This window comes from Coptis chinensis, chromosome 4 (assembly GCF_015680905.1).
Source record: "Coptis chinensis isolate HL-2020 chromosome 4, ASM1568090v1, whole genome shotgun sequence".
Lineage (NCBI taxonomy): Eukaryota > Viridiplantae > Streptophyta > Magnoliopsida > Ranunculales > Ranunculaceae > Coptis > Coptis chinensis.
The window spans coordinates 107,502,472-107,523,820 of record NC_141459.1 but is presented as its reverse complement, the minus strand read 5'-3'; the positions used below and the strand labels follow the sequence as shown (position 1 = coordinate 107,523,820).

At 38.6% G+C, this 21,349-nt stretch overlaps 2 protein-coding genes and 2 long non-coding RNA genes across 7 annotated transcripts; 2 read left to right on the top strand and 2 right to left on the bottom strand.

The window, feature by feature from the left end:
• The first annotated feature begins 367 nt into the window (after positions 1–367).
• LOC147506812 (transcription termination factor MTERF15, mitochondrial-like) lies at positions 368–20,017 on the top strand. The gene is made up of 2 exons (XM_086558844.1): positions 368–1,673; positions 19,386–20,017. Exon 1 carries the CDS (start codon positions 483–485, stop codon positions 1,659–1,661), a length of 1,179 nt encoding a protein of 392 aa, XP_086414970.1. The 5' UTR covers positions 368–482; the 3' UTR covers positions 1,662–1,673; positions 19,386–20,017.
• Positions 1,659–19,451, top strand: LOC147506813 (mitochondrial intermediate peptidase, mitochondrial-like). Of its 4 annotated transcripts, none has more exons than XR_015193959.1 (6): positions 8,434–8,824; positions 8,924–9,211; positions 17,574–17,699; positions 17,796–17,863; positions 18,468–18,699; positions 19,204–19,451. XR_015193959.1 is itself a non-coding variant. In XM_086558846.1 (6 exons), exons 2-6 carry the CDS (start codon positions 9,152–9,154, stop codon positions 19,213–19,215), a joined length of 402 nt encoding a protein of 133 aa, XP_086414972.1. In that variant the 5' UTR covers positions 8,434–8,824; positions 8,924–9,151; the 3' UTR covers positions 19,216–19,451. The 4 variants fall into 4 exon arrangements, 2 of the variants coding, with proteins under 2 accessions (XP_086414972.1, XP_086414971.1); XM_086558846.1 differs by having other exon boundaries at positions 18,468–18,603; XR_015193960.1 differs by lacking the exons at positions 8,434–8,824; positions 8,924–9,211 and adding an exon at positions 1,659–1,846.
• LOC147506815 (uncharacterized) lies at positions 5,240–7,770 on the bottom strand. The gene is made up of 2 exons (XR_015193962.1): positions 7,610–7,770; positions 5,240–6,909 (listed from the first exon to the last, which is right to left on the bottom strand). It is a non-coding gene; the product is annotated as an uncharacterized LOC147506815 (long non-coding RNA).
• Positions 15,990–16,943, bottom strand: LOC147506814 (uncharacterized). Its single transcript, XR_015193961.1, has 2 exons — positions 16,714–16,943; positions 15,990–16,599 (listed from the first exon to the last, which is right to left on the bottom strand). It is a non-coding gene; the product is annotated as an uncharacterized LOC147506814 (long non-coding RNA).
• Positions 20,018–21,349: the final 1,332 nt, after the last annotated feature.

The window sequence follows — 21,349 nt, the reverse complement described above, 5'->3', positions numbered from 1 at the left end:
GTTTTGAAAGTAAACAAAATATGAAAATAATCCGTTAAAATATATTTGTGAAAACATATTTTAAAATAAGTTTATTTATCATTTATTTTCTTCAATAATCCATCTCCCCTCCTCAAATCTAATATATATTTTGTTTTACAAGAAATCAAGTTAGCGTTTAAAATAGATAGTATGGGTAAAATTGTACGAATGATTTATATTCAGCAGTCAGAGCCAAGTTATTCGAAACTGTAATTCCTTGCCGAATGGCTGCCCTGGTATATATCAGAAACATTGTTTGGAATATTGGATGTCATTAGATCCTGGTCCCGATATTTCAAATATATCGTGATATTTTATGCTCTCAGCCTCTCAGTCTCAGGTTGGGGTTTAGGGTTTTTAATAATAGACTGAAGCTATGAGTGAAAGAGATGACCGAGGAAGATTAGAGGTCGACCTCGAAAGAAAGAAGACCGTATCATTTCACTTTCAATTCTGTTAAAATGTTGCAACGTTTAGTTGTACTTCATAGTAGAATTAACACTACTACGAGTGTTGCTTCACATTTAAGACCCACCCTGATATCAACAACCCAACTCACTAGATTCATTTCTAGTATCGTCTCAAGACCCAATTTCACAGTAGAGTATCTCATTAACTCATGTGGATTATCCCCAGAATCAGCTCTCAAAACTTCCAAAAAAATTGTTCTCAACGAATCCAAAACAGCTAAACTTGACTCAGTTATCTATCTCTTCAAATCCTATGGTTTCACTGATAGCCACATTTCAAAAGTCATCATTGGCCACCCTCAACTTCTCTTGAAACCCGAGAAAAGGTTAAAGCCAAAGCTTGAATATTTCAAAAGCATTGGCATTTCAGGACCCAATCTTGGTAAACTACTATCCAAGGACGTACATCTCTTGAGAAGTAGCTTAGAGAATTCTACCATCCCTTCCATCAATTTCCTTAGAAGCCTTGCCCCCACAGATGATGGCATTGCCATTATTCTTCAACGGTTAAAGTGGTCCACTAATTTACAGGACAAAATGGGAACAAATGTTGCCGTCCTTCAAGATCATGGTATGTCGAAATCTTTGATCTCAAAATTGATTATCAATAACCCTGGAGTTCTATGTCTTCAATCAGACAAGCTTAATGCAAGTGTATTAGAACTCAAGAATATGGGTTTTAGTCCGTCAAGTAATGTATTCGTTAGAGGATTACATGTGCTTGTGGGGATGAAGAAGCCTAAATGGGACTCGAAATTGGAGGCTTATAAGAGTTTTGGTTGGTCAGAAGACGAGGTTCTTTCCATGTTCAAGAAGAACCCCTTCGTAATGGCCGTTTCAGTGAAGAAGATCAATTTAGTAGTGAATTTCTTCATGAATAACCTGAATTGGACTAGGGATGATTTTGTCAGGAACGCGACTGTCTTTAATTTAAGCTTGGAAAAGAGAGTCTTTCCAAGATGTTACGTTCTTGAAATACTTATCTCAAAGGGTCTAATGAGTTTTAATGGTATTGGTCAGGCATTAAGAGTAGCAGAAGATGTGTTTTTGGCAAAGTATGTGATCAAGTTTCAGCACAAGGAACCCAAACTCTTTGAGCAGTACAGAATTAAGTTGGGTACTCAAGGTTCGAATATTTCTTCCAAGGATGGATCTAAGAATGTAATATAGGCAATTGTTCAGGTCGATGGTAACTGGTTGGTTACATAAAACACGTGGGTAAATTATATGTTTCTATGAGACTGCAATTTCCTTAGCTTTGCCAATGGAGGCTCATCGACTTTTAAGAGGTGTTCTTGTCTCATTTTTCTAACAGTACACCCTCGCTGTTTAACTATATGGATCTTGGTCTAAATGTAAGTTTTATAATTTAATCACCTCCAAGCATGTCTTTTAAGTTTACCATTCTGTGTTTTGTCTGTCAGCTTGTTGGTATATTGCAATACCGTACATGGAAAAGGCCAGAAGATCTCTCGATGCTGTAAATTAAGGTTTTCAGTATATGGTCTCTCCTACCACTCTACATCCTAATGCAGTTAAAAAGAGTTAACATGTTTTCCTTAAAGTCCCTTCATCAATCTGGTGTGATAATGTAAGTGCAATCTCCCTAGTATCTAATCCCATTTTTCTACTAGAATCAAAGATGTGACTCTTTGTAACAAACATAACCTAGTTGTAACTGCTGAAGCAGTTGATTTTTCCAGCTGTAATAGATGGCATTAGAGTTAGTTGTAGTGTCTAGTTGTCACTAGAGTTAGATGTATTGCCTGATGACCTGTAAACAATATATTGACCTGTATTGTAAGATCACTTCAGTTCAATGATTACAATTCATTTCTTCAGTTCTGTGTCACACTTAAACTGTGAAAGTTATTGTGAACTGCATTGGTCGAGCATTAATAGGAGCCGAAGACGTTGTCTTGGTGATATTTTTGGTCAGGTATCATGATGAGGTAATTCAACATTAAAGTGAGTACTGACATATTTTCAAGTTGGATCCAAGGACTGGTGTAAGGATAATTTTAAGTTTATATTACTTGGTTAGGAGACTGGTTCTTCAATATGTTACTACTGTACAACAATGCACTGTTTCGAAAATTTGAATAGATGCTTACTTGAACCAGGGGCTGAAATTTATTTCTCGTCTCGTTTCTATAGATTTCTGTTTGGCGATTATTTTTTGTGGTGTAATTGGTGTTGGAGAAAGTTTCCAGAATTGAAGACCATGTAGAAATTGTTGTTTAATATATCATTTCTGTTTCTTTCTTTTATCAGCTTATGTAATTTTCCGTTTTGTCTATGTTTCATCCTCCTCACTCAGTTTCTTAATCAGATTCAATCTTTTTCACCTATTCCACACTTGAAGTGAATTAGCATAGAAAACATGGACCTAATGACCTATTAGGGGTGTTTCTTTTTGCCGAATTTCCGATTTTTCCGAAATCCGACCCGAAATTGGTCTGGCTCTGGGTGTAGTTTTTTTCATGGGCGATTTTCCGATTTCGAAAATTCGAAAAAATTGGATCGGTTGGATATAATTCTAAAATCCGATCCGATCCGAAAATTCCGAAATTTCCGATATTATTGCCAATTTATTCCGAAAATATATACTTCTCTCACTATCCACTTAATTAGATCTCGACCGTTCATTCTTTTACTAGTTTTTTACTTCCAAAACAAAACAAAACATAACCTAGCCAAGCTTCTTCCCACTTGAATTGGACCAATTTCTACCGCCATTACACCGTCTGCTATAACAACAATGATATGAAAAAAATGTCATTGAGTCATACAATGACGCCCGCACCAATCCAAAAGCCAAATTCCATAGATAGAATATTATGTAAAAGCTACTTGAGTCCAAGACCATAATCCATTATTTATGCAAACACTTCATGCTTCAATTTCCACACAAAAAAAAGATTGAAACATTACAAATATCCGGACCTCAAATGTAATGCAATGCTTGCTATTGGTGGTGGTTCGGGTTCTTTTTCGTTTTTTCTTGGATCACTTGTTTGAATGAAAATGGGTTTTCTCAGTAAACAAGTGCGTATTGTTGTTGGTACATTGGTGTTGTGGACATGGTTTTCTCTCCCTACAATGAACATTGGCGTATGATATTCCAAAAATAATTAAAAGTAAAGAGATTTTTAAAAATTTACCAAGTATTCTGAAATTTCCGAGTTATTCTGAAATTTTCGAAAGTTCCGAAATTGGAAATATATTTTGAATCCGAAAAAAAATTGGATCGGATTTGGCTAGCATATTAGGTTCCGAAATTTTGTTGGAAAAATTCCGAAGGAGGTTAATCCGATCCGAAGTCACCCCTAGGACCTATAGACGTAGTAGTAATACACAAAGGCTTCTAGCTCAATTGGTTCTGTACTCCTTTCGTCATGGGAAAGGTTGCAAGTTCGAATCTCGCTAAGTGTTGGTTGGAATTAATTTCTTGTGTAATTATGTACGTGATGAGCCTTTGGACTAGGTGAGTTTTTGGTTTCTTGTGTAATTATGTACGTGATGAGCCTTTGGACTAGGTGAGTTTTTGGTCTAGAGACAGGGTGCTGCTACAATAGGTGGACCAGGGAGCAAAAACAAGTTTTCATTGGACAAGGTAGGTTCCCTTCGGGGTTGATGAGCCTTCGTGCTAGGGTCTTTTTTCAATGTAACTCCTAGTATACCTCATATATACTTGGAGTATATTGGAGTAGTTAAATCTATCAGTGTTCTCATATATACTGCTAGAATAATTGTTCATTCCTCTTGAATAATTTACTGTACAGTTACATGTGCTGGTTTATCTTACAGAATCGAAGATTTTATGTAGCTTTAAGTTGTATCTAGATAATCAACTGTGGTCTACTGGCAAGAACGGAAACTTCTCCAAGTCTTTCTATTTTTCCATGTGTTCACACGTTCGGAAAATCAGCGTGCTCGTCCTATTTTAGCTTTCCTTACTTATTTATTTGGAGGTCCAAAATTCCATCCCAAGTCTCTTTTTGTACGTGGTGTGCAACTTTGAATAAAATCCTTACCATAGACAACCTTCGTAAGTGGAAAAAAAATCATTGTCAATTGTTGGCTTGACAGCTTGTCTAATGGGGAGTCAGTCAATCACCTTTTCATTCGTGTTACTCTTGGAAGGTATGTTGTTACTTTGTCCATCAATCTTGGATTAAATGGGTATTTTGAGTTGCGCGCCGGTCAGTGGAAGATCTCTTAGTTTCCCGGGGATTGAGGGTGCATTCTTCAGAGGGTAATCATGGGATTTCCTGCCCTCTGCGATTATGTGGGGTGGGGTTTGTGGTGGAGAGATATAGAAGGCAATCAAGGCACTTTGAGGATAAAGTGAAGTGTGGATCAGATAGTTATTTCAATTGGTGGCTCACTGGGCATTGGTTTGGGAGGAGTGGAGGGATACTCCTTTTGATATTTTTGTGTTTAGATGGGACTCTCTTTTGGGCAATTGTCATGTGGACATTTGATCTGCACCTGTTTATTTTTCTTTTTCTTCTTTCTTTTGATGTATCCTTTAACTTTCATATTTTTCTTTTTCTTCTTTTGATGTTTAGTTTTGGCCTTGTATCACTCAATATGTATAAGAATACTAGCCATTTGGCCCGGCCTATGGCCGGACTTGCTACATAAATAGCTAATGACTCAAAAGCCTAAAGTCCACTTGAATAAATAATATATGTATATTGATAGCTAATGATTAATTGCAGACTTTGTTTGAAGAGTTTATGTTTTTCTATTTTTTTTAAAGAGATTGCAAGCTCTCAAACCTTGCTATCCTTGTAGTAAGTTAGGGTTCCTGAGTTACTACTTTGGAGAGCTCTCACTTTTCAGGTTTCTTTTTGTTTAAAAATGGAGATAAGAGGAAGAGAGAGATTTTTCTTTTGTACTTTCTGTTTTTTTGGTTTTTTTACGAACAATTGAAAATGGCATGAATTTGAATAAAAAGGGGGCTGACGTGTTTCACTGAGAGCATTCTCAACTACTCAGTATTCATGGTCAATCATGAGTATAACAATAGATGTATTATAATGGGGTTTCAACCTATGCATGGTATAAACAAACAGTACTACGACTATCAAATATTTGTACTTTTTCCTTAAATATAAATATAAATGCAAGAAAGAGACGATGACTTGAAAGGAGAAAGAGGTTTAATACCTGCATACGGTTGATCAGAGCTTCCAAAGAGAAGAGGGGGAGATTTTTCTGTAGAATTATTGTAAAATGATTAAAGTATGGGCTTGATCTAGGCTTTGTAATTTGGGCTAAAAGTATTTCAAAAAGTTGTCTATGGGCTTTGAATTGAAGGGTGGACTTTAAAAGGTTGATAGAGTAGGAAAGACCCTACTTTTTTTGGCAGAACATTTTTTTATTTTTAATTTTGTTGATATAAAAATAAAATTTAAAATTTTATAAAGAACACACCCTGCCTCTATTGAATTTGTTTACGACTATGGAAATGGGAAATTGGGGGTGTTGTTTCTTGTTTGCCTGTGTTGGAGTGTAAAGTGGCCATGGAACTATATAATTTTTTTAAAGGGTAGACAAATTAACTGCAACCACCCACGACCCACAAACAAATAAACATGCACACCATCCTGTGTAAACATGCACACCATCATGTGCGCAAAAGCATTTCCTAACTAAAAAGGGAATCAAATCCCAAATCTGTCTACTGCATGCAGTTAGTTTAATTTGGAAAGAATCCATACCCTCCAAAGAGTAGTAGTCACTGCGACATAAGTATGCGAGGGCCAAAAATACAAAGCAGCAGCCCACCTAAAATCAAAGGCAAAAAATGATGTCGTACACGTAATATGAAGCGAGATAACAAATGCCTTAGAACAATCTGTGACATATACCATCCTTACTTTCAATTTTCTTTTATAGATAATTTTCTTGTTAGAGCGCTACACAAAACCTTGTAAAACACCCTCTCTAAGGGAGCAACAGCTTTGATGAACCTAAGGTTAAGGTATCAAAAGAATTTGTTCCTTATCTTGCAAACAATATGAGTCGGCCATGTCTATGTCCAGGCCAGGCAGTTGAAAATAATATAGTTTAAAGTGGACAAACATAAATAATTGAACTGGTTTCCTTACAGTCCATGATTCTACCTTTAGAATGTTTACCCGCTTATGGCAATCGGTGTTCGAGAATACGAAATTATAATACAACTCCAATGTTTATCGATCAGAACAAATCCTTATACCTGCGATTCACGGTGGATGGATCCACATTTTCAATGAGACTACGACCAATTCAACAACGAAGAGGCTTAAAGATATGCAGGAAAATAAGAACTAATTAAGAAGACTCGCAAGAAACTGTTTCGCATTTTGTGCTACCTCTGCTTCTAGTACTGCTTCCAACATGATATCTGATCCTTTTGCATCATCTATCATTACATACAAAGCCATGAAATCTTGTAACATATTGAAACTAAGAAATGTAAAGAAGCAAAAGCATCAAATGAACAAACATGTAATATCCAAGTTTAAAATTTAAACAGTAAAATGAGAACCGGACTCCATGCGGCGGGTTATGGATGCAAGAGAGCCGACTCAATGCACACGTAAGAAGATGACGGATATGTCATATATTTTATGGATATGCATACTTAACTTAATATTAGTTAGTAATAGCCTAATAAGTAAAACATTTCATACACACAATATTTAAAAACAAAAAAAAAAAAAAACAAAGGTCCCAATAGCCAAGAGTCATTTGAAAAGGATCAAAAGCAAGAATTGATGCAAAGTGGATGGGTTACTATAGTGAATTTCAACACGTGGATTTAAATCCTTTAATGTCACATTTTGCTGTAGAAAAAGGTTGTTTTATTTTGAATGTCGAATTAAGAACTTAACCCGCAATTTGATATCAAGTAGGTAATAACATGACAAAAGCAATTTATATTTCCAAATATAAAACATCTATGAGCTCATTGTCAAGAGACACGTTAGACCAAATTCCAAATTAAATCCTTAAAAGGTGAATAGAACAACTTATGTTCACTGCACTTGAGAAAAAAATATCATAGTTAACAATTAAGAATTTAAGATAATATTGTGAACCACTTAGAACTTAGGGGTTACCTTGACTTCCTTCAGCCACGTTAGACCAAATTCCAAATTAAATCCTTAAAAGGTGAATAGAACAGCTTATGTTCACTGCACTTGAGAAAAAAATATCATAGTTAACAATTAAGAATTTAAGATAATATTGTGAACCGCTTAGAACTTAGGGGTTACCTTGACTTCCTTCACCACAGTGCTCTTTAAGTCCGAATACTAAGGATGGTTGACACAATAAGAGCACCATGGACAAAGTGGTTCTTTGTACATAGGTCCGGCAAGCCGCTGTTGCAATTGACTATTCACAAAGAACCGCTTGTTTTTCATCTTCACAAAGGACACCGCAAAATAAAAGGAGCTCATTGTTAGAAAGCATGACAAAAATCTCCTCCCCCGCACTTGAGAAAAAATATTATAGTTAACAATTAAGAATTTAAGATAATATTGTGAACCGCTTAGAACTTAGGGGTTACCTTGACTTCCTCGCAGCCACGGGCTCTTTAAGTCCGGACTACTAAGGATGGTTGACACAATAAGAGCACCATGGACAAAGGGGTTCTCTGTACATAGGTCCGGCAAGTTGCTGCAATTGACTCTTCACAAAGAACCGCTTGTTTTTCATCTTCACAAAGGACACTGCAAAATAAAAGGAGCTCATTGTTAGAAAGCATGACAAAAATCTCCTCCCCTGGTAATAATCAAAATGAGATGACATTAACATATCATTTTAGTTTTGGAAGCCAACAAAAGAGTGACTAAAAAGTACGTACTCAGCGTAGGCCTATGCTATTCCATTTGGTTCGTACATCACTTATATATATTATTTAAGTATTCATTCATGTCCTGCAACATGGAGGGAGAGTATGGCCACATACATGCTTTTTCTGCTCTGGTCAAATTCAATTGCCAAAACACCCTCTCCAACTACCAATAGGTCCAGCATCAACATGAGGCAAGTCGGGTAAGGGAAAGACATTCCAAGTCTTCAGATGCGCAATGTTATATGTGTGTTAATGGGTAAAAACAGAAGTCTCAGAGTCTTTCACAGTATCTGTTTGTTGTTGGCCTGAAAAGGAAATAAGTAGCTAGCTCTTTGGGAAAGCAGTGTTTTCAGTGGTCCTACGTAAGGTGCTGACAAACAAAATTGATAAAAGTGCTCAAGACTGTTAGTCTATGGTCAGAAAAAGAGAGAGTCATCCATATGAGAGTGTGAGATAAGTTAGAACGCGTATTCATGTTAGTAGCTATACTATTGTTTTCTTGTTTAATTATTCATTTGATATATTTTAAGTTACTTTTAACATGACCTTTTCGCATGGTTACATTGTTCCTCAGGTTTCTGAATGGATGGAAAAGAAAGTTGAGTGCACATTTTCATCGTGGGAACGTCTTTGCAGTTAGATCTGATTGGAAGAGTCCGAGGTTTGGATTCTGCTGAGAGCTACTTCAATAGTTTGAGCGACGAAGACAAAATTGATAAAACTTATGGCGCGCTCTTGAATTGTTATGTCAGAGCAGGCCTAACTGATAAATCCGTGTCCCATCTGCAGAAAATGAAAGAAAATGGTTTTGCTTCAACTCCTCTCTGCTACAATGACCTCATGTGTCTCTACACAAACACTGGTAAGTATGAACAATGACCTCATGTGTCTCGGCATTTAAGTTTTTGGGCTCTTTGAAATCAATGCGATGTTCCTATTTTCAGAAGTGTTCTGTTAGGTCATATTAAACACCAACAGGATGTTGGGGATTACACCAATACCAATCGGTTCCCCACTACACAGATAACTTGTATGAACACAATTCAACTCCAGATAAATCTCAAATATCACAAACTACCTATACTAACATGCCCAACTCGCTAAACAACTATTAACAACAGATAATAATGTAAAGCAGTAAAAGCAAACCACAACACAAAGATTTACCGTGGGTTCGCCAATGATGCCTACTTCCACAAGAGTCGGGGCCTTAATAACGTGGGAAGGAAGATTACAATCTCTCCTTACAGTCTCTCACCCTTACTAGATCACTCTTATCTCTTTACTGAGGTTGTCTCTCCTAAAAGGTTCTCTCTTTTTTTTTTAGTCCGATTCCAATCCTTCCTCCCACTTGTTTGGTTAGGTTTTCCAAAACCTTGATTTTGGTTTTATCTCCAAAACCAAATTTCGCGGGTGTTGTAGCAGGCCATTCACAAAAATTATGCCCGTGAAAGCGCTCTTTCACTCTGGCCGAAGTCGCAATAAGACTGAAGTTGTCTGGCGCTGGCCACTTTGAAATGTCAGTCATTTTATGTTTTATCGAACTCGAGCGAGTGTCGCCTCTGGCCTAATGGACTCTCGATGTCGAGTTTGCCCGTTTGTCCGGCTCCGGTTTCTCTCCTCATGTGAGGGGGATAACTCCACAATCTCCCTCCCGGTCAACGGTGGGGGGCTACCTCCATGCAATTGCCAAATCAATAGGAGGAGGTTTAACGCCATTCCGCAATAGCACAACAAACATCAAACTTACCTTCGGTAAAGACTTTGGTCATCATATCCGACCCGTTCTTGTCGGTATGGATCTTCTCGATACACAAATGCTTGTCTTCGAAAGTACTTCTCTAATCCAATGATAACACACGTGTATGTGCTTGGATCTAGAATGAAAACTTCGGATTCTTGCTCAAGTGGATGGCGCCGATCACACATAACTACAAACTGTTTTTACGCTTTAGCCCTAGTTAGTTCGAAGAACCTCTTCATCCATAGCAACTCTTTGCAACACTCGGTGGCTGCAATATACTTTCGCTTCGTAGTGGAGAGGGCAACACACTTTTGCAACTTAGATTGTCAAGAAACCGCCCCCCCGCAAAAGTAACCTGATAACCGGAGGTGGACTTCATCGAAGTCAACATCACCCGCCATGTACGCATCGGTGTAGCCTTCAAGTAAGGGCTTACTTCCACCAAAGCACAAACATGATTTGGAAGTGCCTTTGAGATATCTCAATATCCACTTAACACCTTCCCAATGTTCTTTACCCGGATTTGATGTAAATCGCTTACCACCCCAACGGCGAAAAGCAATATCCGGCCTAGTACACACCATGACATACATCAAACGCCCACATGGGATGCATAAGGAATCTTTTCCATCCATCTCTGCTCATGCTCACCCTTAGGACACATCTCTTTGGTCATGCGGGCTGGCCACCAAGCGGACAACCGACCGGCCGCCTTTGATCCATGTTGAATCTCTTCAACACCTTCTCAATGTAGCTTTCTTGAGAAAGCCACAACTTTCCACTCTTTTCAATGCGAGTGATCCGCGATCCCAAATATCTGTTTTGCTTGACCCAAATCCTTCATCTCAAAGGACTTACTCAAGTCTTTCTTCTTGGATATCTTGTTGATGTTTGGGCTGAACTATCAACATATCATCCACATACAAAGACAAGAATAGCACAATGAAATCCCCATCCGAAATCTCGAACAAACACACAATGATCTAAGCGGACTTCTTGTATCCTTGCTTCGCCATAAAGGAATCAAACTTTATGTACCAATCGTCTCGGTGCTTGCTTCAATCCATACAAGCTCTTTATCGACTTGCATACTAGGTGCTCCTTTGCCTTTGACCTCAAACCCCTCCGTGGGTCCATGTAGACATCTTCTTCAAGGTCTCCATGAAGAAAAGCATCTTGACATCTAGCTGCTCAACCTCTAGGTTCATACTTGCGGCCATACCCAATACCACCCGGATAGAAGTCATCTTCACTACAGGAGAGAAAATCTCATCAAAGTCAATCCCTTTCCTTTGACCGAATCCCTTCACAACAAGGCGAGCTTTGTGCCTTGGGTGAGGATTGTTCTCCTCATGCTTGACTTTGTATATCCACTTATTCTTGAGAACTTTTCTCCCTGTGGGTTTCTCAACTAACTCATAAGTGTGATTCTTATGCAAAGAATCCATCTCGTCATGCATGGCCTTCAACCATTTTTCTTTGTCTGTACTTTCAAGTGCCTCTTGATAGTACATAGGTTCTCCACCATCCGATAGTAGCACGCGTCGTTATGTGGTGGATACCGTTGAAGCTATTCTCCTGTCGGACCTCCTTGCCCCATCTGGCGGTGCCTCGGGAGGATACACTTCTTGCTTGCTCTGGTGGTGGTTCATGCATCTCATCTGCATCTTCTATACCAATAGGTTCTATCCCATCATGAGCAATAGGATTCTCATCATGAGCTTCAAACTCATGGTTCTCTGCATTCTCAATGCCTTCTGCACGTTCCACAGTAGGAACTTTTGGTTCTGAATCAACAAGATCATTGGTGAAAGATCGTGCTTCAAACCCTCCTCAAAGTCTGCTATGGTTTGGTCTTCTAAGAACACAACATCTCGACTTCGGATTACCTTCTTGTTGATCGGATCATAGAGTTTGTAACCAAACTTTTCATCTCCATAACCCAGAAAAATGCACTGCTTGGCTTTGTCATCAAGCTTGGATCTCTCATCCTTCGGAATATGCACAAATGCCCTGCACCCAAATACCCCAAGTATCCATAATCAACATCTCGCCGACCATACTCTCTCCTCGATAATCACTATTCGGAGGCTTTCTTCGGTGACAGGTTGATCACATGCACGGTACACAGACGCATTGCATTCTACCCAAGAGCTTCTAGGTAGCTTAGAGTGAGATAGCATGCATCTTATCCTCTCTACAATGGTACGGTTCATTCTCTCTATTATTCCATTCATTGCGGTGTCTTGGGAACGGTGCGCTCATGACGAATCCCATGACTCGCAATACTCTTCAAATGGCCCAATGTACTTTCACCCCCATTATCCGGCGAATACACTTCAACAACTTCCCAGTCTCTCTTTCCACCATGTTTGTGGAATTTCTCAAACACGCCAAGTACTTCATCCTTGGTCTTCGACTATAGGCCCATATCTTTATTGACGATCATCAATGAATGTCAAGAAGTCTGAAGCTCCCGGTGGGACTTCACTCATAGGACCACATAAGTGCAGTGTGCACTAGTTCGAGGACGATGTCCTTTTCGTGAGATTCGGAATCTTTGGAAAGACACCCTGTGTTGCTTTCCTACCAAACAATGAGTACATGTATTTAAATGTGTACCTTTAATGTCCGGCATGGCCTTTTGCTTAGCAAGAACTTCCATCCCTTTTATGCCCATGTGACCACGATCTCTCAGTGCCCGCGTTCGGATGAAGCTTCTTCTTCTCGCAGATTCGCTTCTCGCTTTTACTTTACACAAACTAGCCTGTGTTTTGTAAAGAGAGCAAGTTTTCTTTCCTCCTCTGCTACTGAATGGAACCTCTCGCTTTCAATTTCCATACCCCGCTACCAAACGAAGTTTACAAAGCCATCGCCATCTAATTTCCCAAAATTAAATTAGGCTTAACCGTATGTCGGGGACATGTCTTACATCCTTGAGTGTCAAGGTGTAGCCGACATTGGTTTGTACATGAACATCTCCAATGCCTATAATCTTCGAGACACCAACATTACCCATCTTCACTTCACCATATTCACCACACGGTAGGTAGTGAAGAATCCCCAATCGGATTAATGGCGTGATAGGATGCTCCTGTATCTATCACCCACTCTCTCGTATCGACATGAGGTACTAAGGCGGACACACCACACGACCAATTCCCACTAGGTCGCCGACTAGTGCGGTGAGTATCTCCGCCTTTGTGTTTCCGTTCCTCGCACCATGTCTTCATGTACCGCGGTTATTCTTCTCATCCCTCTTCGTTCTCGCGACTCATATCCGTAGTGGCCTTTGGTGGCACAATAGTAACATTGCCTCTCTCGGGCTTTAGAGTTCTAGCTTCACCCCTAGATTTACTTCGTCATCACCTCTAAGCGAGATGGTTTTCTCGCTTCGACCTCTCCCCGTTTCTCTGTGAAAGGACCTCGAGGTGAGAAGAGCAGCTTCTTGCACTCCTTCTAGTCTCCTCATTCAACAAAGACGTGGTAGCCATCTCCATGATAACAATTCCATCCTTGGTCGCTCCATGTAGAAACCGCTAATGTCTCCCAACTTTCGGGTAGAGAGCCTAATAGAAACAAAGCCTCAACTTCGTCTCCCAAATTGATCTTCATCAAATGCATCCGATTGATGATATTCGTACTTCATTAAGATGCTTTCGGACATTGAAGAACCTTCTTACTTCGCCGGTAATGCGCAAACTTCTTAACGACTAGCACTTTGTTTCCACCCGACTTCTTCCTCATAAAAGGTCTTCGAGTTTCTTCCATAGGGGTCAGTCTCTTGAGCCACATGGTGAAAGACACCGCCGCCTATCCATTGTCGAATGTACCCAATAGCTTTTATGTCAAGCTTTTTCCATTCAAATTTCATCGTGGTTCTTGGTTTTACTCCCTCATTCTCAATGGGAAGTGCCAAGTCCTTGCGGTATAGCAAGTCTTCCATCTTGGCTTTCCGGATGGTGTAGTTCTTCCTATTCGGACTCATCATACGAAAGTGTTCACTTTAATGGTCCATCTCTACAAGTTATTTAACCTCAAATCTTCTCTGAATTTACAAACACCTTCCGACCAAGATTCGATAACACCCTAAAGCTATTCTAACCAAGGCTCGATACCACTTGTTGGGGATTACACCAATACCAATCGGTTCCCCACTACACGTGATAACTTGTATGAACACAATTCAACTCCGGATAAATCTCAAATATCACAAACCGCCTATACTAACATGCCCAACTCGCTAAACAACTATTAACAACAGATAATAATGTAAAGCAGTAAAAGCAAACCACAACACAAAGATTTACCGTGGTTCGCCAATGATGCCTACTTCCACAAGAGTCGGGTTCTTAATAACGTGGGAAGGAAGATTACAATCTCTCCTTACGGTCTCACCTTACTAGATCACTCTTTATCTCTTTACGAGGGGTTGTCTCTCTGTAAAGGTTCTCTCTCTTTTTGTTTTTAGTCTGGATTCCAATCCTTCTGACTTGTTTGGTTAGGTTTTCCAAAACCTTGATTTTTGGTTTTATCTCCAAAAACCAAATTTCGCATGTAATCTTGTAGCAAGGCCCAAAAAATTATGCTTTTGGCTAATGGCTGTGAGCGAAGTCGCTACAAGACTGAAGCCGAATTTGCTGGCTCTTCACTTTGAGCTGGTCGCCCTATGTTATTGGAACTCGAGCGAAGTCGCTTCTATCCGGAAACCCGACTCCTCGGGATGTCGAGTTTGCCGTTTCATTCAAGTTTTCTCTCCTCATGTGAGGGATAACTCCAACACAGAAAACGTCCCTACTCACACTTGCTTTGTTGGATCTATCGAGAATGTCTATCCAAATTAGATATCTATAAATGCAGTTTAGAACATAGACCATTTACTGAACTACGTGTAGGATAAGCCTAATTTTGTTCAATTTACCGAACTGTGTGTAGGATAAGCCTGTTTTGTTCCAGTTACTGACTGGGTCAAGCAGCATGTGGGGGTGTAGCCAAGTGGCTTTGGTTGTTTCTCATGTGCCCAAATGATCATTATGTGGTGAGGTCAGGGGCGGATCTATGAGTTGGCTGACCCGGGCTGTAGCCCCCCCCTAACTTTGCTTAAAACCCAAAAGTACAGTGGTAACTATTCACTCCAAAAAAAAAAGTAGTGAGAATTAGTGTTAGTAGCCCCCCTATTGTTGAATCCTGCATCCGCCCCTGGGTGAGGTGCTGGTCGGCAGTGTCAGCTGTGATATGCTGGATACCTTGTTCCATGGCTCCGGAGACCTGGGTCCCTCACCTTATCAGATGGCCTTGAATGATTTGACATCTTGACTCCCAGTTATATTATGACTAAATAAATAAATATCTTGATATTGTGATCTTCAATCAGCCAGTTTGTAAACTTGTGGTCGATATTTGACCATTCACATGTAGTTATGTGTTGTGAAAGTGAGTTTTTGTACTTTCTCTTTGCACACTTCTATTTGCTTTGTCTGCACGACTATAAAATGTCATATCATTTTACATAGTATTGCAGTTCGTGTGTGTGCCTGATAGGAAAAGGATAATGGTTCCACATACCTGCTCATTTAGGTGTTTGAATGTTGTTGGGGGGTTATGACCTGTTGGTCATTTGGCAAAGTGGAGCCTGTAGACATGTTTAACCTTTTGCTGTAACTCAGTATGTCTGTATAACTATACAACATGTCATTTATACGTAAAAGTAACTTATTAGAGCAGCAGGACACGGTTAGTCTCGTACTCTTCCTGTATAAAGCTCTTTGTGTTAGTGCCTGTGAGCAGCAGAACATGTGTTTTGGACATGTTATTTGTTAACATTCCTGCTCCACTGCAATCTTACCAGAATGGGTTTGTGCTATAGGTTGTGAATTGGACATCTTTTACCTGTAACTACCTCAAGGCCAGCAACAAAATAACTACACATAGCTTTCTATCCTTGTACATGAAGAACAAAAAATTTGTATCAGTGCAAAAATGACATCAGTGAGGACGAAAAAGAGCAACTCCTACACACTTTCACAACTACTGAAGAAAGACAGTTCGAACACAAACACTCTCTCTGGTACTAAGGCAACAATAGCATCACTGTTTGGAACACCGGCACAGAAGAACAATTGCAAGGCACTTATTCTCAAAAGTGATTCAAGCAAGTCCCATTTTCTTAACTTCAACTTCTTGAAATCAATTTCCGTCCTCCTTTTGTTTTCTTCCTCGCAACAGGAGAAGGCGACAGATCAACTAAGTCAGTACCCCTTCTAGACCTCGTCATTCGAACTGGTGCCTCACTAATACTCTCTGACAAAACTACAGCAGTAGAATCATCATTCCCATCCTTTTTCCGTCCTCTTTTTGTTTTCTTCTTGGCATTCGGCAATGGCGAAAACACAACTAAGTCAATACCCTTTCTAGACCTCGTCATTCGAACCGGTGTGTCAACAACATTTTCTTCTTCCACACAAAACCTAACTTTTTTCATAACCTTAGAAGACTCATTCTGAATTCTGTGTAATTAAAATTAAAAAATTAAACAAAAAAAACACGGATTTAGTTGATTATTATTAGCCTAATTAACAAATACATAAAATCAAGAAAAGAAAAAAAATAATGAAGGATACCTTGATGAGAAGAGAAGTGAGTGAAAGTGGGGAGAGAGGAAAAAGTTTTTAAATTTTGACATCACTCTATCATTTTTAGTTTAATTTTGGAAGAAAAGAAGAATGAGAGAAGTTTGAAGAGAGGAGATAAGATTTAAGAAAGAGGTTTTTATCTATTTATCTATTTTGGATTTTTATGTATTTTGAGCTACGAACAATTGAAATTGCCAAAAAAGAGCGTAGAATTCATTTTTTTAGATAAAAATGTGCTACATTCAAATATGAGAGAAAAATGGGGGGACGTGGGTCAATTGGGAGCATTCTCAACTACTCAAGATTTTTTGAGCTTCTAACAATTGAAATTGCCAAAAAAGAGCGTAGAATTCATTTTTTTAGATAAAATCTGATGTGTCAGTGTGAGAGAAAAAAGGGAGGCTGACGTGGGTCACTGGGAGCATTCTCAACTACTCAGTATTAATGGTCTTTGATAACAAGGTTTTACATAGTACAAAGTTCCCCAAAAATCCAGGAAGATGTCCTCTTAGAACTCTAACATTATCAATATAGTACATATAACTTCACCGATTAAAAACAAAAAGTTGTATCATATGGTTGTTTATATGTCAGTGCTTACAATAGTTCATAGGTGCCGTCAGTGCTTACGCTTAGTTTTGCAAATTATTTTAAAATGATACCTAGTTTATAGTAATTGTCCATGTCGGTTACCATCTCTTATTGTGTTTAAGGCAAATATGGACACTTCAGTAGGTTTTCTATCAGTTTTACTTAACTCAATGTGTAGAAAATTTGTACTTGTGTCCCTATTATATAAGAGTGTAAGTGTGTAACATTCAAATGACCATTTTGTACGTCCACTGCAGATTGTAGCTCTTGTTTGTGATTTCTCTGCTCCATCCGGCTCATCAATAGCAAGGCTGAACCATGGGGAAGTTGTAACTCTGTTCCATGAGTTTGGGCATGCCCTTCATTCTCTTCTTTCGAGAACGGTACGCATTCTCCCTTTGGTACCACTAAATTTTCCAAATTTTCCAAATTATCCATTATGACATTCTTTTCTTGCTGACATTCGGTCAACCCTACAGGACTACCAACATTTCTCGCGAGTCAGAGTAGTTATTGATTTGGCTGAAACACCATCACATCTTTTCAAGTGAGTAATTTGCTTTTGTTAACTCTCTCGTTTTAAAATTGTTTCTGAGGTCTCTTATAGCATAAAAATATTTCTTTGCCTCCTAAGAAAGTTGTCATGAAAATTCTCTTGTGATTGTATCTTAAAGTGGGTAAATGTATACATATGCTTGTAAATCTCCACACACAAAAAAAAAAAAAAAAAAAAGAGTCCATGGAATTTCTCCCGTGCTAATCAACCGGAACATAAATAATAAAAAAACAAAAAGACAAAAAGAGTCGAATTCATCATGATTTGACATTTCCTAAAAGAGTTGGAAGATGGAACATTATTCCCTAACCCCTTAAATTCTCTACTCCCTGGTAAAGGTGCAAATGGAACCCAAGACCTTGTGCCCAACCGCCCAAGGTTTGACCAGTCATCATGAAATGATTTCTATAATTGTATGCCCAGAAGAGTGATTCCTAAACATAAAGAGGTTTCCTTCTCCATTTTTTATTTGTTTTCCCTTCAGTTCATTCTCTTTTCCACTTACATTGTAGGTTCTTAAGTATACACTTGTTCAATGTAGAAGATCCACTTACTATTTGATGTCATGCAGGTAATGTTTTTGCGCTTTTTCCAGGTACTATGCATGGGATTATCGATTCCTAAAAACATTTGCTAAACACTATTTGACTGGTGAAGTGATTCCTGAAAAACTTGTGCAGTCAATGAATTGTGCAAAAAAGATGTTTGCGGCAACTGAACTGCAGCGTCAGGTTAGTTGCCAGAGACCTGAAGTTTGAAGGCATATGTTCTTGCTACTTAAGTGCGTGCATAACCCCTCACTCAGGTAGTGAGAGGTGAGTAACAAAGTAAGACACCTGACCTATCTCGGAACAAGACTGTGACTTTACTTCTCCTTACTTCTTACACTCCCCCTGAAGCTGAACATTCATAATTTGAATGTAAGCTTGAAACAAAACAAATACCACATTGCAACAGTTGTTCTATTGTTGGTCGCAATTCAGTGGAGTACCATTGGAAAGGTGAGGGTTATTACAAAACAAAACAAATACCACATTACAACAAGTTTGAGGTCATGCTAGAGCATATTTTGGAGAGAATATGCTCTTTCAAGAACAAACTTTAACGGAAGACTTTGCCCTAGTAAAGATAAAATGAAACATCAAGACTCGTGTGAGCCTCATAGTTTTGAATATTGGTTCTGGATGATAATGACGAGGCAACTATGATAAATACCCAATCTATTGGTTGCTATTAAATTATTAATTTAAGCTTGGAAAAGAGAGTCTTTCCAAGATGTTATGTTCTTCAAATGCTTATCTCAAAGGGTCTAATACGTTATAATGTTATAGGTAAGGCATTAAGAGAAGCAGAAGATGTGTTTTTGGCATAGTATGTGATCAAGTTTCAGCACGAGGAACCCAAACTCTTTGAGGAGTACCAAATTAGGTTGGGTACTCAAGGTTCAAATATTTCTTCCAAGGATGGATCTAAGAATGTGAAATTGTAGAATGTAATATAGGCAATTGTTCAGGTCGATGGTAACTGGTTGGTTACATAAACACGTGGGTAAATTATATGATTCTATGAGATTGCAATTTCCTTAGCTTTGCCAATGGAGGCTCATTGACTTTTAAGAGGTGTTCTTGTCTCATTTTTCTAACAGTACACCCTCGCTGTTTAACTATATGGATCTTGGTCTAAATGTAAGTTTTATAATTTAATCACCTCTAAGTATGTCTTTTAAGTTTACCATTCTGTGTTTTGTCTGTCAGCTTGTTGGTATATTGCAATACCTTACATGGAAAAAGCCAGATGATCTCTCTGATGCTGTAAATTAAGTTTGTCAGTATATGGTCTCTGCTGCCACTCTACATTTTAATGCAGTTTAAAAGAGTTAACATGCTTTCCTCAAGGTCCTTTCATCAATCTTGGTGTGATAATGTCAGTGCAAACTCCCTAGGATCCAATCCCATTCTTCTACTAGAATCAAAGATGTGACTCTTTTTGTAACAAACATAACAGAATTCTGTTGTAACTGCTGAAGTAGTTGAATTATCCAGCTGTAATGGCTGACATCAGAGTCAGTTTTAGTGTCTAGCTGTCAATAGAGTTAGATGTATTGGCTGACGGCCTGTGTCCAATATATTGATCTGTATTGTATGAGCACGGCACTTTAATGGTTACAATTCATTTCTTCAGTTCCGCTTCACTGTGAAAGTTATTGTGAACAGCATTAATAGGCGCCGAGGGAGTTTGTGTTGGAGATAATTTTGATGATGTATCAAAATGAGGTAATTAAGCATTTTAACTCTTGAAATCATACTACATTTGCTTTTAAGTTCTAGTCTGTTTGGGACCCTTAGTTTGAGAAAGCTGACAGTAGATGCTTCAAGTTCGAGTCTCTTGAGGACTCCTTAGTTGAATTCTATCTTGTGTTGCGAGTTGCGAGCTAGCCTGCACCTGGCTTTTGAGTCATTTGAAGCTTCAGTTACTTTCTCAAAGTTCAGCAGCATGAGCTTATTTCATTTCAGTACTTCACTGCTCGGATGTCTTCACCGCTCTCCATCTTTGTGAAGCGGCGGAATCAAACTTATTAAATCGCGCTTTCAAATTATCTCATGTGTTCTTGCGTGTTCAAATACTTCCATGGTTAAACTTTGTAGTGGTTTCTTACATGTGTCTCCCAAAAGTGTAAATGTTATTGTCCCGTCAACTTGTTCTATTGGGTCAAAAAAAGGAATTGCACATCTCAGCCTACTATTACAGCTATGTTCCTATGTTTGAGTTCTTATATTACGTTGATAAACTTACTAATGAAACAGATGCACCCGTCGTGTTTTTTTTTTTTTTTTTTTTAATGGTAAGCCTGTTTTAAATGAGATTAGTAACTCTGATGGTTTCCGGAAAAATATGCTTTTAGAAAACCCAAATTTGATAAGAAAACAAACTTTTTGTCTCCCCACCAAAATTTTACCCAATAGCAATGCAAGTGTGCAACAACCTTGAATTGGTTATTGGTGCCAAAGGTCAAAATCTCGTCACGCACCTCTCAGATATTTCTGCACATATCGCCAAAACATTGTGATGACACCATGATGGAACACCAGTAAGCTAAATGGACTTGGTTAATCAATCGGAATATTAAGCTACTACTAGAATTTACCTGACTTCAACACTCATGGAAGAAGGTGGATTTTCTCAAGGCACTAATTTTACAACTCTCGTAAATGAGGCCACATGTTATTAGTTGTGGACTTGTGGCTATGAAGAGAAGACTAAATGGGGGCAAAGAGGTGATTTAACACTCAATTGTATTTTATATTCTATTTGTGTGTGACATATTGGCATGCACACTTTAGTTGCAATGACACTGAGTTGCATAAAGTACTTCATCCAACGCAGGTCATCGGAGTTGCGAGTTGGTTAATCACGCCATATGTTTCTTATGAGTAATCTACGTTCTTAAATTCTTTCCATTAAATTCTTTCCATTTAC